Source organism: Mesocricetus auratus, unplaced genomic scaffold, assembly GCF_017639785.1.
Source record: "Mesocricetus auratus isolate SY011 unplaced genomic scaffold, BCM_Maur_2.0 Super-Scaffold_100003, whole genome shotgun sequence".
In the NCBI taxonomy this organism is placed as follows: domain Eukaryota; kingdom Metazoa; phylum Chordata; class Mammalia; order Rodentia; family Cricetidae; genus Mesocricetus; species Mesocricetus auratus.
The window spans coordinates 92354968-92369292 of NW_024429188.1; the positions used below are offsets into that span (position 1 = coordinate 92354968).

The 14325-nt window shown below is 36.4% G+C and overlaps 1 protein-coding gene across 3 annotated transcripts in view; it reads right to left on the reverse strand.

Annotated features, from left to right (window-relative positions):
• The window catches only part of Thoc2 (THO complex 2), a 109636-nt gene that overhangs the window by 21872 nt on the left and 73439 nt on the right, over window positions 1-14325 (reverse strand). For all 3 annotated transcript variants that reach the window (XM_005076823.4, XM_040744563.1, XM_021231036.2), the window contains exons 22-30: window positions 14109-14273; window positions 10843-11118; window positions 9771-9912; window positions 9198-9355; window positions 7408-7536; window positions 7010-7141; window positions 6738-6922; window positions 6065-6243; window positions 5739-5841 (exon numbers count right to left, since the gene is read on the reverse strand). In XM_005076823.4, the coding sequence (XP_005076880.1) occupies window positions 5739-5841; window positions 6065-6243; window positions 6738-6922; window positions 7010-7141; window positions 7408-7536; window positions 9198-9355; window positions 9771-9912; window positions 10843-11118; window positions 14109-14273 (1469 nt within the window). The remainder of the gene's footprint in view (window positions 1-5738; window positions 5842-6064; window positions 6244-6737; window positions 6923-7009; window positions 7142-7407; window positions 7537-9197; window positions 9356-9770; window positions 9913-10842; window positions 11119-14108; window positions 14274-14325) is intronic.

Here is a 14325-nt window from a genome sequence, read left to right on the forward strand (position 1 = left end):
CCACATTCATAAAAGAAACATTACTAAAACTCAAATCACACATAAAACCCCATACAGTTATAGTGGGAGACTTCAACACCCCACTCTCACCACTAGACAGGAATACCAGACAGAAACTTAACAAAGAAATAAAAGAACTACCAAAAGTTATGACCCAATTGGGCTCAACAGACATCTATAGAACAATCCATCTAAACACAAAAGAATATACCTTCTTCTCAGCACGAAATGGAACCTTCTCTAAAATCGACCACTGTAGGAGGAAACAGTGCTCCGCCATTAACCAAGTGACTTATTAGAGGCGCAGACAGATGAGGTAATAAAAGGGCAGTTTACCACACCGCTAACCACATCCACTTTAGGCATGACTAAAGACGTATACGGACACAGGCAGTGAACTACATCACTAACCAGGCCCACTTTTGGGCATGGCTAGGGGCGTTACAGAGGAAGGTATAAAAGACTGAACAGCGGAAGTCTCTCTCTCTTTTCCAGCTTTCCAGCTTCCAGTTCGGTGGTGGAAAACTACTCGGCTCATCTGGGTTACTTGTTTGTCTCTTGTGGGCAATTTCTACAATAAATACTTTTACTTTCAAAAGGGGGGGACAAAGACCCCCAAATACAGGTTACATAATGCTTTACTAATGTTGAATTTTCTTAATGCTGATGAAAAAGGACAAACTGCAGCAGAAAGATATAGGACTACAGAGAAGACTTCTGAACTGAACCTACTGGTATATTTTAAGGATGTTATGACATCAGTCTGGAAACCAGGATATGTGTTACGTTGGGGAAGGAGTTTTGCTTTTGTTTCCACAGGAGAAGAAAAACTTTGGGTTCCATCGAAATTAATTAAGATTCAATCAGAATAGAAGACATCTCAGGAGGAGGAAAGATAACAGCTCATCTACAAAATCATATTCTACCATGGGTAAAGTGACATCATAAAAGGACAGAGAAGTGTTTTGTTCTTTGTCTTCACAGGTAAACTCAGCAAAGAATGCTGGACGTATGGATTCCTGAAGAAGAATGAATAGCTACCCTGAGGACCATCAAACAAACAATAACTCACTGTGTGGTATCAAAGTCTAAATCTCTCTATATTGTTTTTTATAATACCCTTTAATCTTTGTTTCTTCATATACTTTAGTCCCCATCCATTTAACTGAAGCTGGCTTTGGAGTTGGATTGGCTCTCCTACTCTAAATTCAAGCATATTATTTAAATAAAATTCAAATTTTCTGTATTATATCAAAGAGCCATTGATATAAGACAGAAGAAAATAAAATTAGGGACTGTTATCTGTGGATTTCTTTTTCTGAAAAGTCTAATTTCCTTCACGTTTACCATCTTCCCTATTGTCACCTCTTCCAGTATGCATACATATAAAAGTTAAAATATTTCTTTGTTAACATTAATGTTTGAGTTTTCCAGAGAACAAGGGATTTCCTGACAGCAATCTTCAACTGCTTCAGAAAGAGAATGAGGATCCACTTCCTGACTCCACCTGATTCGACTGGAGGCATCTGAACTGCCCCACATCATCGACTCCACCTGACAAGCACCATCCTGAAACTGGCTTGGAACTACATCACTCGACACCACTCCAGACCAAGGAACTGAAACAGCACACCTTCTACAATCTGGCCAGAGCTTCAGATGAGAGCTTCAATCAACACTAGAACTCCAGTCAGGAACTTCAATCAAGCATCTTCTGCCAAACAGAGACTGTCTGATCTACTGAAGATTTTGTTACACTAACATTTTTCTTCTCACAGGTCCCCATGAGATTGTCATCGTCCCATCTCAGCAGGAAGTAGTTTTGAGAATTCCACGCCCTCTCTCCCTACTATTGATATTATAGGATAGTTTACACCCATTAGTATTAGTTTTCAATTATTTTAGAGTTGGGATTGAAAAGAGGTGTTCAGACTTGGGTGTTTCAGATAAGTTTAGCTTTAGAAGGGATAGATGTTTGATACATTTTGTTCATTGACACAAGTTAGTTGTTTTAAGTTTAAATATCCTTTTTAGACTAAAAGGGGAATTGTATGAGGAAACAGTGCTCCACCATTAACCATGTGACTTATTAGAGGCACATACAGATGAGGTAATAAAAGGGCAGTTTACCACACCGCTAACCACACCCACTTTAGACATGACTAAAGACATATATGGACGTAGGCAGTGAACTACATCACTAACCAGGCCCACTTTGGGGCATGGCTAGGGGTGTTACAGAGGAAGGTATAAAAGACTGAACAGCGGAAGTCTCTCTCTCTTTTCCGGCTTTCCGGCTTCCAGTTCAGTGGTAGAAAACTACTCGGCTCATCTGGGTTACTTGTTTGTCTCTTGTGGGTAATTTCTACAATAAATACTTTTACGTTCAGTAAGTGTGCCGTTTATCGTTGCAGCATCAACATACTCAGCAACATAGCAAAACTCAATAGGTACAAAAAAAATTGGAGTAACCCCCTGTATCTTATCAGACCACCATGCTTTAACGTTAGAATTCAACAACAACACAAATTGCAGAAACCCCATAAACTCATGGAAATTGAACAATGCTCAGTTACATCACTCCAGGGTCAAGGAAGAAATAAAGAAATTAAAGACTTCCTAGAATTCAATGAGAATGAAGACACAACATACCCAAACCTATGGGACACTTTGAAAGCAGTGCTAAAAAGAAAGTTCATAACACTAAGTGCCCACAGGAAGAAACTAGAGAATAGTCACACTAGAGAATTAACAGTACAACTGAAAGCTCTAGAACAAAAAGAAGCAAACTCACCCAGGAGGAGTAGATGCCAGGAAATAATCAAATTGAGGGCTGAAATCAATAAACATGATCCTATTCTTAAGAAACAGAAGGCTAAGCCAGAAAATCCTTATACCTAATAAGCGCATTCAGCAAATTAATAGTATACAAAGTAAAATAAAATTTAAATGCTCTACTTAGTAAGGATGAAATTGCTGAGGAAGAAATCATCTACAATAACTTGAAAAAACAAAATGCTTAAGAATAATCCTGAGGAAATAAAATACTAATGAAACGAGAAGTACAAAGAGACAAAGACAATGTTCCTAGTCAGGGTTCGTTGTGTTCATTTTATCTTATTTTAACACTATTATTTTTTGGGATGCCTGTTTGTTTCCTAAAGGGAAGGAATGAGAAAGATATGAATTTGGGTGAGTGGGTAGGTGAGGAGGATCTGGGAGGAGTTGGGGTAGGGAAAAACATAATCAGCATATATTTTATGAAAAAAATCTATTTTCAATAATAAATAAATAACATTTTAAATACTAAACTACATTGGCCATGAAATAAAATTTAAAAACAAAAGAAAATTAAACCCTATGATTATGGATTGGTAGAATCAGTATTGTGAAAATGGCTATTACACAAAGTGATCTATGTATTCAACACAATCCCCATTAAAATTCAAATGAATTCTTCATAGAATTACAGAAACACACACACACACACACCTAAAACTGATAAATACAGAAAACCTAATCAATCCTTTTTTTCTTTTCCTTTTATTTTTTAACATACTAATCTCAGTTCTCCTTCCCTCTCCTCCTCCTGCTCGCTCTCAATCTTCCTACCACCTACACCCTATTTGCTCCTCAGAGAGGGTAAGATCACCCATGGGGAGTCAAAGAAGTCTGTCCCATCACCATCTTGAGGCAGGCCCAAGGTGCTCACCCCTGTGTTTATAGCCTAATCAATCCTTTGCAGAAAAGGCAATACTAAAGGTGTCACAATATCTGACCCCAAATGATACAATAGATCCACAGTGACAAAGACAGCTTGCTACCAGTACAAAAACAAACATGCAGATCAATGTAGGTCATGGGACCAGAATATAGGAGCAAGAAACAAATATACACAGCTACAATCACCTAATTTTCAACAAAAGTATCAAAAGCATAAATTGGAAAAAAGTATCTGCAACACATAGTACTGGGAAAACTCAACAGTCATGTGGAAAAGAATGAAACTGGATCTCTATAACTCATTCTGCTCACAATCAATTCAAAATGATTCAACACCTTAATGCACGAGTTGAAACGTTTAACCTGCTAAAGGAAAATATAGGGAAAACATTTCCAAGAGCAAGAACAGTAACCAAGAACTGACAAATGGGTTACATGAAATTAAACTTGTGCACAGCTAAGGAAACAATCATCACAGTGAACAGATAGTATACAAAACAAGGGGAAAACACTGTCAATTAAGTAACAGATAGACAGGAGATTGATATTTAGAGTACAGAATTGTAAATAACTCTCCAAAATTTATCTAATAAACAGGCCAATAAATAAATGGGCTGATCCACTGCTCATAAAAGGAATATAAATAACCAATAAATACTTGAAAAGGTATTCAACATCTTAGCTGTCAGAGAAATGAAAATTAAAATTGCTTTGAATCAGTCAGAATGGCTCTCATCAAGAAAATTAACAAGAACAAAAGTCAGTGAGAATGTGGATAAAAAGTTACCCTTATAAACTGCTAATGGAAATGTTAACTACTGCAGCTCCTATAGAAGTCAGTGTACATGTTTAAGAATAAAACTATCTCAGCCAGTCCACTCCTGAGTATACGCCCAAAAGGACTCTATAACTCAACAAAACATGGAGATACTCATATATTTTGGTTTACTGCTGCATTAGTCACAATAAATGGAGCCAGCCTATATGTCTATCGACAGAGTCAAGGGTAAAGAAAATGTGGTATACATTTTAACTCAGCCAAAATAAAAACTGAAATGATGGCAATTGCTGACAAATAGATTCAACTGGAAATATTTACATTAATAGAAATTAGTCAGGCTCAAAATGACTAATAACGTGTTGTTTTATACGTGGAACCTTGATTAACATGCATGCATATATACATACTACATACATACATACATACATACATACATACATACATACATACAAATCTAGAAAAGGGAACAAGAAAGAACACATCTTAAGAGAGGGACAAGAGGCAGAAAGAAAGAAAGATGATGGAATACATGTGACATAAGAGCAGAAGTGAAATTATTTGGAAATAAGGTGACTAGTAAGAGACAGTGAAGCTGGACAGTGGTGGCGCACACCTTTAATCCCAGCACTCGGGAGGCAGAGGCAGGTGGATCTCCATGAGTTCAAGGCCAGCCTGGTCTACAGAATGAGTTCCAGGACAGCCTCCAAAGATACCCAGAGAAACCCTGTCTCAAAAAAACAAAAACAAAAAAGAGAGAAAGTGAGAGCAAAGGAAGATACTTGGAGGGCATATTACAATAAAGCATGAAGCATACACAAAGAAATGGCAAAATATAATCCTTTACTGTGTATGCTAAGTCAAAAGGTAATTTTTTAATGAGAGAATTTGAGTTAGGGAGATGGCTTGTTTGTGCAGCACTTGTCATGCTCAACTTCCCAGAACTCACATAAAGACCAGCACAGAAATCACTCATCTGTAATCCCATTGGTTCCTATGGTAAAATTGGAGGCAGAGAAAAGAGAATTTTGAAAAGCTCACAGGCCAGCAGGCCTGGCATAGGCAGCATGGAATAGGTGTGGAGTAATAGCTGAGGTTACACCTCTGCACACATTGTGGCAAGTGGGCACCACGGCCTGCATACATACAAATGTACATACACAACCAACACATAAAACACACACAGAGACGAGAGAAGGAACTCAGAATTCTGACATTTGACATATAGTGTTCTTACCTGTTAGAACCACTATTTCCATTGCTTGAATTCCCTTTTGGTGTGGTACTAGAAGCCTTATTAACAGCTTTTGTACCACACTGAGATCTCTCCCTTGGTTTATCTGAAATAAAAACAAGGTTTTTGTTAGCAAACTGTAAACATAAACTATGACTTCATAGCAAAATGATTAGTGGATAATTAGAAGACTTAGGAGGCTGATTATTTCTTAACAGTTACATACTCGTAACTAGGGATTTAAAAAGCAATTAAGAGGTTTGCATTGTAATTATCATGTGATAAAATATTTCAATATATTATTTATAAGTGTCTACAAATAAGCATACCAGTCTCCTCAGTACCACTTTCATCCGATTTAGATGCACTTCCTAGGGATGATGAAGAAGTCCCACCACCAGGCCCATTTTGTACACTGGCAACAGCATTCCTTGGAGGAGGATCTTTGTGATGAAATTCATTTTCAGGTATCATGTGTGACTTTCTACATTTCAACATCCCCCAGTAGCTGAAAGTCGCACAAAGTATTTAAATACACATACACAAATCAAAAAACACAAATATGGGGTTTAGTAGAATAAAATTAGCAAATTATTCACTCTGCTACTTAGTTCTAGAAAATAAAGTACTGCTTTTTAGTATATTCTTCAAGGTCTTTAGAGTGTTCTATAAACTTAATCATTCTTTCAAAATAAACTATTCTTTAACTAGAGAGCTTTTTTTTTCCTTTTTGCTCCTCATGATATGGTAACTATGACAAAATTGCATTTTCCCATTTCAAGAAATATATGTGGCCTTTGAAACTATCATCCAGTATAGACCGGAAGTTGATAATCAGAAGTGACAACTCTCACCAGCCTGTGGGAACATGATCGCATAATCTCCCATAATCTCCTGAAGTAAAGCAGAAGATAAGACTTCAACATTGTAAAACATTTTCACATGTTCAGAATCCTTCTGTAATCTAGTCTCATAAATCACATTAAAGTATAATTGTGTTACCCCATAGCCAATGCATATAGATCTGGCCTCTTCTCTTTTTCTTCTTGGCATATTTTATTCACTCTTCTTTCCAAAGCCTGACCCAGATTCAAAACTTTTGGGTACCAAGGAAGTATTTTTGTTAGCACAATCAATATATTCCTGATGTGAGTATATTCGCCTGTCTCAAGGCAATGCACCGATGCCTATAACAGACATTTAGAGATCTCTTAACATAAAATACAGGAATGAAGAGAAAAAATTACCTTTCAAAAATATCCACTTGTTTTTACCTTGGTTAGTTTGTAATGCCACTTATGTACAACATGCCGAAAATTTTCATAATCTAATTGATCAGCTTTATTTCCACCATCAAATCCAGTTGCCCGTAATATGGTAAGGAATCCTGGATAATTTCCACATTCCTAAGGAAAAGTAAGTTTCTCATTTTTAGAAATAGGAGACTGAGAGCAGATATGTGACCAGACGTAAAAGAAAGGTTCGGATTATCCAGTGATAACAGCTTCAAATATCAAGTTGAAATAGAATAAAAATTCCACTTTTTAATAATATATTCATTGTGGTTTTAAGATCATTTTATAGCTGAATCTTAAATTGTTTTAAAATTGACCAATCTGAAGCAACCATTACACACACAGGTAAAGTACAAACATATTTATTAATCACATACCTTTTCATATGTGGCTCTGTCACTATGCCACCTGGTCACTGTCTCCAACATGCAGCAGAGAAACCTCCCATACCGACTAGCTTCATTTTCAGTACAGCTTGCAACCGTGTAAATTATGTCAGAAAAAACCTAGAGGAAAAATGGTTGAAAAAGAAAGTCAGACTAAATAACTAAAAATACTAAGACTATTATTATGGGAAATCACAATAAACATTAAATTTTAGCAAAACAAATGTACTTTCTCCTTTTATATTCACACCTGCAGAGATCTTTGGTGATTCTAGGTTCTGTGGAGAAACAGTAATCACAAAGCATCCATGTAAAGTTTTAAGAAGAAATTTGATTAATAATGATAAAAGAAAAGGATATTGTTGTTGTTGTTGTTACTACTACTAGCTTCTTGAAGACTAGGTTGTCATTACTACTACTACTACTACTACTACTAGCTTCTTGAAGACTAGGTTGTCATTACTACTACTACTACTACTACTACTACTACTACTAGCTTCTTGAAGACTTCGTCGTCATTACTATTATTATTATTATTATTACTACTACTACTACTACTACTACTACTATTACTACTATTACTACTAATACTAGCTTCTTGAAGACTTAGCCATTCATGACTGAGACTGAATACACAGTAGGCAAAAGCAAGGCCCACCCCTAGTGACCTATTTCTTCTAGCAAGTATCTACTTCATAAAGGTCCAACAACCTTCCCAAAGAGTGCCCCCCCTACCCCGGGTGTTTAACTATATGAACCTATGGGGACACTTCTCTTCAAACACCACCACTGCTGGTTTTAATCTCAATACCATCCACTAAGTTTCTGCCTGTGTTGCCATTTGATCAAGTTACTAAAGCAGAAGTAACTTGAACTAAAATATGGGTCTATGTGAGAAAGGTGAGAGATGCTCTTTGGAACAGAACTTGTCGCAAAGGTGATAAAATTTAGAAATACGCAGCACACAAGATGTAACACTCATATTTCTAATGCACAAATGCAGTAATATGAGAAATGTGTGAATATGTCAGCACTCAAACGTTTCCCTGCTTTAATGTGGTGTGATTGTGTAAAATCTTTTATTTGAGTTGAAGGTTGTTTTGTTTTGTTTTGTTTTGAGGAGTAAAAGTTAAGAGTAGAGAAACCTACTTATAAAGATACAAGATTATAAAAATCACATCTTGAGTGAATTGGTTAACCTTGAATGCAATACATATCATTTCATGGGGAGTTTTTTTTGGGGGGGGTCAAGACAGGGTTTCGCTGTGTAGCCCTAGGTGTCCTGAAACAACTGTAGATCAGGCTAGCTTCCAACTCACAGGGATCCTTCTGCCACTGTCTCCTGAGAGCTGGAACTAAAGGGGTTTTTATTTCTAACACTCAGATCAATCTTATAAAGTGGGCCCCTTTTTATAGATAAGAAAACTGAGGCAAAGAGACGTTAACTATCTTTTAAAAGCTCATATAGTTAGGAATAATTAGAGCTAGGATTCAAGGTCAAGAACTTGGCTCTTAAGCTCATGCTATTCAAGCTGGGCATGGTTAAACATGCCTTAAAGTCCAACAGTCAGGAGGGGGAGGCAGAGGCAGAGGCAGGTGGATCTTGGTGCATTCAAGGCCAGTCTGGTCGATAAACTGAGTTCCAGAACATTCAGGACTGATATTACATAGATAAAACCTATCTCCCAAAAAAAGATAGTTATCCACCTTCAGAGTTTATAATAAATATCTAGCTGTCTTTGTCTGAGATTTGTTTTTTAAAGGTTCCAATAAGAACTTACTCGGTCATAGCAAAGAAGCGTGGAAAAATTTGGAGTTTTCTGTTGATGTACCAATTCAACAAAACGAGCGCAGTAAACAGCATCTATTGCTGAAAAAATGCAGCGAGGAAATATACACAGCTGTAGAAATTTTGTGATGGTCTCATTTTTGGTTGACTCTAAACATAAAAGAGGAACATATTAAGCAGTAATCTTTTTCCCCAAGTGTTTCAAGGCTACCAAACATGACAATATTTTTACTGTACTGCACAGAATGCTATAAAACCTCAAACTATGGGATAAAGATTCATATCACTTTTACTCTATAAACATTTTTCTATCTACAATTTCTGAGAAATATGACTCTATGGAAAATCTGAATACTAAGCTGCCAATATTATCATTGTAAGCTAATTTTAATTCAATAGCCAACTAAACCATCAGTCACTTTGGTGAACACATGAAGTTGATTCTACTGCAATGAGTAACTAAAGGAACAGGGAACTGAGCATAATCTCTTGAACACCTCCAAAGTTAGAAATGTTTCCTTTTGCAATTTAGCAGCAGCAGGAATGTACAATCCCAACAACTTACTTGCTAAAAGCCAGTTGTCTTTTTCCAATTTCAGTCTCTGAAGAACTCTCTGAACATGTTCCATCTGTTTCTTTTCTTCTTCTAGAAGCTTGTCCTGAAGGGCTGTGCAACGTTCCTTCTCTTTTTTCTTTTTATTTGGGGGCTACAAGATAAAGTCACATACTTTTCAAACTGTGTCTACATTGCCTCCCTTCATGTAGTTAAGATTTTAAAGAAGAAAAATGATTATACTTTATAATTATCTCAGCATGACTGATTATACAGTAGGTATTCTTGAATACTTTTCCTTCCATTCAACACATTCAAATCAGTGTCACAGAGTCTTCAGACACCTTCTGAACAGGTCACCTAGGTAACAGTGGTGGTATCATTCTGAGGTAAAATTGAAGTTATCTTTGACTTTCCTTCCCTCAAATACCCCACTTGCTTATAAGTCATATGTATTGCCACTGTCTCTGGCATAGCCTATATTCTCAGTACTACATAGCCCAGTACCCAGAAGACACGCAGTCAGTCTCCAGCCTTAGACTAGGTCCTCCCCTTATCAAAATCATTCTTAAGATTGCTCTTATAATCTTTCTCAGGTATCATTTTTACATGTTATTCCTCAGCTGAGGTATCTAAACAAGCTCTTAATTGTATCATATTTACTATTTTGCCTGACTTTCAGTACCTGCCTAATTTGTTACTAGCCTCATTTTTTTTTTCAAATAAATCATCAAGGCCATTCCATAAAGGAGGTCCCCTTAAACACCATACTACTCCCTGTGTTTGCTGGATCATTTATAATCCTTTGGGAATTCCTACTGCTTTTGAAATAGGAGTCAAACTAATCACCTTAGGTTGCTATGACAGTGTTCAGTAGAAAAGACATGAATGTTTTATCATAATTTCCATTCATTTGCTAAAATCCTGTCCAACCCGTTGAGAGGTTGCCATTAAATCCACTTAAAGTAATACAGAGCAACAAAACTGTAGAATCAAGAATCATGAACTAAAATAATTATAAAGCAGGGACAATACTGCATAAAAGTCACAATTATTACACTTGTATTGCCATGATAAAACTTACCATTTCCTGGTTGTCATCAATGGCTTTCATCTGAACTTTCAGTTTATTGACCTCTCGTTCATAGCTGGTATGTGGAACTGCAAGGTCATACATTGTCAGAGACCAGAATGTCGCATAGAACTGAGGGCTGATGTCATCCCAGACTTTGGAAACGTGTAAGGAGACGACTGCCTCGTGGACAGGAGCCATCACCATCTCACATGACGTAATGTACTTATGGACTTTATGCTGCTGTTTACTTCCCTTTTCTGATTTTTTAAGTTCATCATATTTTGACTGGAGATAGAAGAAAGTTAAAACATATCATACATACTTACACAAAACTATAATAATTCTAGTTTCTTACCAAGAGCACTTATTTCAAGACAAATTATCTCTGCAATCTGTTCTAATCCTTAGTTTCCATGTTTTTAACTAGAAGTTTATTTTCAATAAAATTTGACCTACTAACTCCAATAGGGCATGTATCAAGAAGCTGGATTGCCACTAAGAAAGGTTATAAAAAGTTACTGAGACTACTACCTCAGTGACCAAATGTCCAGCTTTGCCAGAGACTTAGGGATTTCCCAGAATGCAAGACTTCAATGCTGAAACTGACAACATTCCAGACAGAGCGGACCAGCTACTTTAGTCTACTGCTAAGTCAAATAAAATTTTCCATAAGTACCTGCGGTAAATTAAATTGAAATCATGTAAGAACTGACACTACAGTTTGTTTTGTTTTGTTTTGTTCTGTCCTGACTGGCATGTCCTAATTAAGGAGAGAATCAGAGGAAGGCTATATTTTTAATTACATGAGGTAAAGATGAATCAATTAGTGCAGTGATACTGACATAATTTTTAGTTTATAGATTATATGTAAAATGCAGCAAAGGAAGTTAATATACTATCTCTTGCCTTTCAGATATTTTATGACGAAAGACCTCTTGCCAAGAAAATTTTACTTGGTTTAGGCACCATCTAAAGGTGAATCTAAAATTCCCACAGCCAGTTGCTTCTTTATAGTAGAAAAACATTGAAATCATTCAGTTCATGCTAAACATGCCAGAGGTTCGGCTTCAGTTCTGTACTGACAGGTAAGTCTCGGCTGAACTAAAGCATACGGCATTCATTACACTCAATGGCATACCAAGCAGAACCCAGGAATCTTGTAATTTTTCTAAAAGTAGGATTATTTATTTCTTTGTATTCCCATGCTACAGAACATGCTGATAACTACAGAGCTGATAAAGCTACAAAAACATTAGCTATAGGAAAGTATACCAGTTATATCAGAGACCAAGAACAGTACTATGGTAAAAAGGATTTTAAATTTAGAAAATAGATTTGGCTGAAGGTAACTAATATGAATTTAGATGATCAGAATGACATCTGCTAAGGTTCTAATAAGACATGAGATAAAATAGTGTGGAAATGACTTGCAAATGATAATGGGAAATCTCTAGAACAACTGGAGCAAGGAAAACCTCCCTTTCAAATATGTTTCAAGATTGAGTCTCAATGATTAAAAGTAAAATTTAAGTTATATGTATGAGAAGACTGAATAATAACACCAATTTTCCTATTTCTGTGTTTCTAAATCTGTGCCTTCTCTTGATAGGCATTCCACTAGAATTTAGTCAGAAAATAGGCTTAATCAAAAAGATAATTATACTTCATCTACGATGTCAAACTTTCCTTATCTAAATTAAACTATCACTTAGGTTTACATCTTCAGTCAAATGGAGAATTAAGGGGTACCACTATACTTCTAATTTATGTCCAAAAAGTTTTTTGTCAATCCAAGAATCTAAGCGTTTTTGGCTGAATAATTCCCAAGATGGCCTGTGGCAGTCATTTTACTGAGGTAACCTGCAGTTACCCCCTTTTCTGTCTCACCATTTTAAAAGAGACTTTATTTTTAATTCTGTGTCTCTCTTTCTGTGTGTGTCTGTCTGTCTGTGCGTGTGTGCCACGTGTATATGGGTACCTGTGGAGCCAGAGGATACCAGAGCCCCTGGAACTGGATTTATGAGCAGTTGAGATTCTCCCAACATAGGTGCTGGGAAACAAGCTTGGGTCCTCTGGATGTCATCTCTCCAGCCCTCTCAATTTCTTATACATTTTCCCTCACTCATCAAGGGCTCACTGAGAGCATTTCACCTAAAAAGCGAAGTTAGGGAATGTAGATGCCCATCCCATTGCACCCAAGGCTGCAGAGGCACTCCCTTTCCAAAGAAGCCTGTGGTCTACAGAGAGTGCCTGGACTATAAATATAAATGCCACTGTGTATTTCTTTCTTTCTAAACCCTGACAAGGAAATGGCATGTCTTCTTTCATATGATTTTTAACTCTTAAAAGATAAATAACATTTTTCATGGTAAAAATACATAAGCCACAGTTATGATTGATCTGTTCCATTTTCAAACCAGGAATAGCTCAGCCAACCAGGTATTCCTGTTTGCTAGGATTCATTGCCATGGATTAGTATGTTCAATTCTCAGAATAATAAAATGCAACATGAAACTCCTGAAATAAAGCAATTCTTCCACCTAAGTTCTTCAAGAAATCAGGTCTTATGTTTTTATGGGTGAGACTTCTCTGATGTGGTTAGCTTAAGAGTGCAAGACATTAACTACACATAGACAGCATATAATTCTCTAAAATGATAGATTCTAAAGGAGAACAACAGCAACCCTTCTTCCCATTAGCCCTCTAGAATATACAGGACAGGAATTGCTGCATAATGCCACTGAGGTGATCATTAAATCATGTAAGACTGTAGCAGTTCATAAGTAAACTAACAGTATGCTCAATTACATGACCACATGAACTCATTATTTCTTCCTAGTGTATTTTTATAAACCTCTGCTACACATCTGTGTCCCTACAGGGAATAAAGAGGAAATTTTAGTTTAAGAGAAGGAGACCAATACCAGATACAGTACAGAATTAAACCATTTCAACCCATAAGTTGGAGTGAAACCACAAACAGTATAAAACTAAAACAAAAATAAGGGCAGAAAGTCCACAATCCAAGTAAAAAGAAAATGGAGAATATTTTGGGTTTCCATGAATTGACTATGGCCTTGTGGGGAAAGGAATTGGGAAGACCTATTTTTTAAAGCCTTTCATTGCTCACTGCTAAGACAAGAACAACATAAAATCAGAGTAATTCTCCAAGAGAAATAATCTGTATTTACCAAATTGGAGTATATTCAAAAATAAAATATTTGTGTAACAATTTAGAATTCCTCTTGAAAGCCAATGAAGATGTTTATACTTACCGAAATATGGTGTGCATACATTGGCCTAGACAGAAAAAATGCTGCGTCGTGAGGTGTATGGAATTCATTACAGAGCACGTCAATTGAAGGCACTCGCTTTATATAGTCTTCTGTACTTAGATTGGAGGCTAAAAACCCACCAAACTGTACTAGGGTATCATGACACTAAATTAAAAATAAGACAAAAAAAACCATGTTAACATTTTACAAAACCAAC